The sequence below is a fragment of the Sinocyclocheilus anshuiensis genome, unplaced genomic scaffold (assembly GCF_001515605.1).
Source record: "Sinocyclocheilus anshuiensis isolate Anshui unplaced genomic scaffold, SAMN03320099.WGS_v1.1 scaffold269, whole genome shotgun sequence".
Lineage (NCBI taxonomy): Eukaryota > Metazoa > Chordata > Actinopteri > Cypriniformes > Cyprinidae > Sinocyclocheilus > Sinocyclocheilus anshuiensis.
In genome coordinates this window covers 71605-78145 of record NW_015536474.1, presented here as the reverse complement: position 1 = coordinate 78145, position 6541 = coordinate 71605, and the positions used below count along the sequence as shown (strand labels likewise).

The 6541-nt window shown below is 36.9% G+C and overlaps 1 protein-coding gene across 1 annotated transcript in view; it reads right to left on the bottom strand.

Annotated features, from left to right (window-relative positions):
* The window catches only part of LOC107705044 (tetratricopeptide repeat protein 28-like), a 191991-nt gene extending 188501 nt beyond the window's left edge, over window positions 1–3490 (bottom strand). Inside the window, exon 1 of the mRNA XM_016439736.1 lies at window positions 2552–3490. Coding sequence (XP_016295222.1) covers window positions 2552–2578 — 27 coding nt within the window. The 5' untranslated portion in view covers window positions 2579–3490. The remainder of the gene's footprint in view (window positions 1–2551) is intronic.
* Between the last annotated feature and the right edge of the window lie 3051 nt (window positions 3491–6541).

The following is a 6541-nucleotide window of genomic DNA, read 5'->3' as shown; positions in this document are numbered from 1 at the left end:
AAGACTGGTTTTGTGCTCCAGGGTCACATATGCTGATTTGCTGCTCAAGAAAAATTTCTTATCAGGGTCATTATAGTTAATTAAAACTACAACCATAAAAAATGCAATTATTTTATTTCAGCAAGCTGCCAAGGTAACATTTTCATTTAGTCTAACTTTGATGTACTAAAGTAATAAAAATAGATCTATTTTATAACAACTATCAAAAAATGACTAAAACACATAAAATTACAAAAACAAAAACATAACTAAAATTAAAATGGAACATTTTTATTATATTAAAAATATTTGTAAAAATTATTGCGAAATATTAAGAAAAACTCAATGCTAACATAATAATAGTAATAAAAAGTAAATAATAATACTAAAATAACACTGTTTCTTATTATTATCAATGTTGAAAGTGGTTCTGCTGCTTAGTTTTGGTTTGGTTTTCAGGATTCTTTGATGAGAACTAGACTTGCTTGTATTTTTTTAACAAAGATTAATAACTTCTGTAGCAAATGTAGCTATTGCTCATTGTGAATGTTAATGCATTAACTAAGGTTAACTAATGAGGTCTTATTGTAAAGTGATACCTATTGGTCTTTATAGTTCTTTTGCACTTTAATCTGTGTAAAACTTTAACTTTATACATTTTTCTGTATTGCTTTATTGCATTTAAACGTTCAGTTATTTTTGTTATAAGAAAAAAGTTATTAAACCTGTTATACTGTATTATGACAGCACTTTTTTTAAACTAAATTGCAATATCGTGATAATACCGTATACCGTGATAAAAGCATTAGCAATTAATCGCAACATGAGAATTTGATACCGGCATATCCCTAATGAGAACATTATTAATATCTCTACTGTCACTTTTGATCAATTTAATATATTTCTGCTGAATAAAAGTATCCGTTTCTTTAAAAAATATCTTACTGTCCTCAAACTTTTGAACGATAGTGTATGTGACGGTGTGTGAGTGTGCTTTACTAATAGTGCCAATGCAAAACCCTTTCGGAAATGTGTTGAGCCAACTCAGAAAAGAATGCGAGCAGTCGGCCAACTGTAAGCGTGACTTTGCCAAAAACCTGGGCGATCTCACCCTACAAAACCCTCGTCCATGCCAAAACCAGCCCTTAAACATACCTACATCATGATTCCTTCTCAAAGGACTAGGAATCCATTCACACACACACTGATAATTGTAATTATTTCACCAAAAGAATCGTGAATCATTTTGGAGCACGACTCCTCGAATCAAAATCGAATCTTGAAGTGCCTAAAGGTTTCCACCATCAAACAGTTTATGTAAGACCAAAGCACTGAATTTTAGCCTTCCGAACAGTCACGACAAACTCGCACTTCATGCCGTGCCTGTTTCTGCAAGCGTGTTTGTAGTCGAGTGCGTCCTGCGGTGCCTTTTGATTAACTGCAGCTCCAAACAATATGCCTCCAATAGAGGAGAAAAGTGGAGACCCTAATGAGCCGAATGAGATTTGACTCCCACCGGGGAGCACCGAATACTCTTTGTCTTCTATTGAGAACAAAATAATCAAGTTCTTTTGTCATATCATCACTTTAAGTCGCCTGTGAACTGAACAACAACAGTGTAGGAACCCAAAGTTTGTTTGCACTGCGCGACCCTAGGCCGCTCTCCAGCAGCGTATCAGGTTTTATCTTCCACGGAGGTCTTATTTACAAACCCTAAGAGGTGTTCGGCAGATGTAGCAATTACTCACTCGCTGAGCGTCATCATCTTTGATTCACAAAAGACCCATTTAGGGCCCTTTAATCTTGGAGACGCAACAATACAGCAAATGCAATTACAGGCACAATGTGAACTAATCAAAATCTCCGCTTAAACAAAAGCAGAGGAATGTCATGGATTTATTATTTGTTCTCAGAAGAACATGGAAAGGGAGGAAGGTTCCTGTGATCTGAGGATGTTTGCCCTCTAGTGGAGCAGGAGACGCAACTGCAAGCCTTGGCTGGTGTTCAAAGGGCCCGAGGCAATGGCACACTCAGCATTTAGTTCATTCAAAACCAACATAAGACAGCAAAACAGGTCACGGATTGTGTCATCAAACGATTTGGACCTGAAAACCAATGGAATTCGAAGCATATGAAACACTATAATATCCATAAGAGCAAAGCTTCAAAGACACTGAGCTTCTTGTAAAGTTACGGATGCTGTAAGTCAACTGATTAAAAACAGAAAGTGTTGCATGTATCAAACATGTTTGAGGTGACTTCGCATTTGATCATAAATCACATGAAGGATAAAATGCATTAAAAAGAGAGAAATCACTAGCATGAGCAGATCAATGCAATCTGATCTCTATGAATAAACACTGGCCATACCAATGATGAAGGTTTGTCTGCATATAAACCACAATCTAGTCCATATCTGCCCACAAATCCTCTGCTTTGCATCAAACACTCAACATCAAAGCACGAATCCACCGCACAGCCTTCAAGATCATGTTCAAGCAGAGGTCTTTCCCCTCCTGATCTACTGCCAAACTCGCAGAACGCTCCCATAAATCTCCGATCTCGATCTTACCTTCTTCCGGGGCTGCCATTTCATCATATTTGTAAAGCAAAAATGAACAGCATCAAAACATCACGATGGCAGAGAAGAGGTATTCAGGATGAGGACATAAAGTCACAGCGTCTCCGGACGGCAGATTCATGACGCTCTCCATGCGCGCAAACGTGCGTAAAAGCGCAGAGCTCTGGAGCCTCTAGTGTCCTCCTGATAATCCAACACTCGCAGTCCGGAGCTATCGGCTCGTTTGAGCGTCAACTGGTAGTTTGTGTTCGTTTAAAAGCGCGATAAAGAGTATTATGATCGTAAAAACGCAGAGAGGACACTTGGCACGCTATATGCGGAGACATTCGCTCTCCATCGTGACAGCGGCTGATGTGCCTCGCGCGGAGGAAAAGAAAAGAAAAACTTTCCGTTCTGATAAAGGCTACGCTATCGTTCGCTCGAAACAGTCCGGGTTGCTTTAAATGTTCCGTGTAAGTGTTCCGAAGGCGCGCAAGAGACGAAAAGTTCTGGGTGAAAACGAGCGTTGATGGAAAAAATTCCCAAAAAATCACAGCGGATCGAGATTCCAGAGATGATGCGTAATTCTACACATACACGCGTATAGGGGGGGAAAAAACTCAAAGACGCGCAGAAATAGACGGATCCGGTTGGAGAGAAGAAGAAGAGGTGGAGGAGGAGTGTGAAAGAAAAACAGAAAAATCCTTGGAATTTGAGAGTTGGACGGAGAAGGATATCCTCCGACAGCGCAGAACTGGAGCGCAGAACACTAATAACTTCCTTCCCCGCTGCTCCTCTGCGCTGAGAGAAGGAGGAGGAGGAGAGGAGGAGTCCGCGGGGCCATAGAGCCGCCGGATACACACACACACACACACACACATACACACAATCTGGACTTATGAAGCCCACTGCTGCACAAAGAGGATAAAAGTGCTGGAGCACAAACCTTTACACGCCCAAAACCCTCAACTGTCCATTCATGACATTGGATCAAACATCACTTCAGAAAAAAAAAAACTATTCATATTTCAACTATTCAAAACTATTCAGAAAGGGGCTCCTAGGGCAACAAAAAGTATGAAAGATTTAGGATGTTTTTAATATACTGTAAATATGAGAAATGTGGTTTACTGTAAAATACAGTGATTATATTACAAAGTATGACTGTATATTTTACAGTTCATAATTCTTAATGTCAATTTTGTTTGTTTGTTTGTTTCTGTAATATGTACTGAGAATATTTCCACTGAAGGTCATATTATGAATTAAAAGTTAATAAAAAATCCAGTAACTGTGGTAAAAAAAAATAAGAAAAATAACATAAGACATTAAATCATACTTTTTACTTAAACAATTTCAAACTATTTTATTAGTACACATACTATCTTTTTGTGAATTCAAATAAATTAATTCATGCATTTTCAAAATATTTGTAAAAATTATTTTACAGTAAAATTACATTGCCTTATATATCACTGCCAATTATTGTTTAAGCTTATAAGTTTTAGGAAACATTAAATCAGACAATTTGTTATTATGATTATGGTTTAATCAATAAAAACGGCAGTTAAGTCATAGCAACGTTAAATATTTACAGTACAATAATTTTAAACATTTTTACAGTAAAATTACATATATTGCCTTTTAATATAGACTGCTGATAAAAAGTGTGGAATAATTTTGATTTTTTTTTTCTCTCTGAAAGAAGTCTCTTATTCAAGGCTGCATTTTGACATGAATAAGCATTAATTTTATTTAATAGTTTATGTATTTTTTTATTTTAAATCTTACTTACCCCAAATTTTTGAATAGTAGTGTATGACTATTTGATCTTAAACTAATTTTTACAAGAAAATAAATCATGATTATATTTAAATCAGTAATAACTTTGTGGGTGACACATAATAACTTTCACAATAACTTTCGTGCTTATAAAGTCATTAAGAGACAATATGAAATATAATACATAACAGACCATTAGTTCACATACATTTAAATATAGATACTGTAAATTAAAGCCGCATGTCATTTCTAATCTAAACGTACATTAGCTAATGATCTGTTAAGAATTATATAATGTAATGATGTTCGTTAATGACTTATTAATGAAAATGATTACAAACTGTCAGCAATAAACTAACATACAGTATGTATCATCACAGTATTGGGTGATTAATGAACGTGGTTTATATGAAGGCGTCACATTACAGTCCATACAAACGGCAGTGAGTATTTTGTGTCAGAATGCATTAACTGCATTTATGCTCAAGGGTTATTTCAGGCACTGGACTTCTTTAGTCTGGTGCAGTGTGTTTATAAAAGCAAAATCAATTACTGCATTCCCTGCTGAAAATAGCTCTGTAATATGACACCTGTTCTGTCCATCGCCGGCCGTCTTTAAAGATTCACCTCTCTGCTTGTTTACCTTGGTGTTGTGCTTCTTAAGAGAGATTTGGACGAGTCCCTGTGTCTCCGCTTAGCAAACTGCCTTGATCCTTTAATAATATTATCCTGAGGTCCGATTTCAAAAACTTTAAATGCCACCATAAGCGTTGACGGACAGGAAGAGGGCAGAGCTGCGTCTCTCTATGTCATTTCCTGCATTTGCACACAAAACACATTGCTTTCTGCAGCAGAAACTGTTTTCCTAGAGCAAGAATTATAGACATTAGCTACTCCATAGCACATTTGTACAGTGCAATGACAGAACACACACAAAACACATTTGCACCTGCTCACTGTGCATTTTATGGAAGCCTGTTTCTGCCACTGAATGAAAAAAAAAAGAAAAGAAAAAAAAGATAATTGCGACTTTTTATTTCACAATTCTGCATTTTTATCACAAATTTGCATCTCGCAATTCTGACTTTTTTCTCAGAATTGTGAGATATAAACTCGCAATTGCGAGAAAAAAGTCAGAATTTTAAGACAAACTTGTGATTCTGACATTTTCTCAGATTTGGGAGCTATAAACTTGCAATAGCATTTTATATTCATAATTACATGATACAAACTCGCAATTCTGACTTTTTCTCAAAATTGCATGATATAACCTCACAATTACGAGTTATTAAGTATTAAGTATTAAAGGGGTCATATGATGCGATTTCAAGTTTTCCTTTCTCTTTGGAGTGTTACAAGCTGATTGTGCATAGATAAGATCCCTGAAGTTGCAAAGACTAAAGTCTCAAAACCAAAGAGATATTCTTTATCAAAGTTAAGACTCTGCCATGCTTCCCTAAAACAGCTCGTTCTAACACGTTCTAATATTTGCATAATGCGCCCAAATGTTCACGCAAAGAAAGAAGGCGTGGTTTCAGTAACCGCAGTTAGTGTTGAAGCAGCCATGTCAGGGGGACGCTGTGTGTTTCTAGGCGAAAGCAAAAGCACTTTATTTGGCCTTCCGAAAGTAGATGCATTTAGGAATCTTTAAGATTACTTACAACAGAACAGCAATGCATTTTATGGATGACCGTTTCGTGAACCTAGGAGAGGAGGTAATTCTGACTTTGCTATGACAATCTGGTGCTTCTGAATCAGCTACTGTAAGTATGTTTTGTTATTAGTTTAAGTATTTGCTATTGACTGTTCAAATGCGGAGTTTTGCGCATCGTGTGTGTGTGCATGCGAGCGAGCGAGACAGAGAGAGAGAGAGAGAGAGAGCGCAACAGAGCATAATGATCTTTAAAAAAGCATCATATGACCCCTTTAATACTTTTTTCTTTTAATTGTGCATTTACATCTTGCAATTCTGATTTGTTTTCTCAGAAATGCGTGATATAAACTTTCAATGGCGAGTTATAAAGTCAGAATTGAGTCAGAGATATAGGGCTCTATTTTAACGATCTAAGCGCATGGTCTAAAGCGCATGGCGCAGGTGCACTTAGAGCGTGTCCGAATCCACTTTTGCTAGTTTAACGACGGGAAAAACGGTTGGCGCGCCCGGCGCATGGTCTAAAAGGGTTGTCCCTATTCTCTTAGCGAGTACTAGGTGTGTTTTGG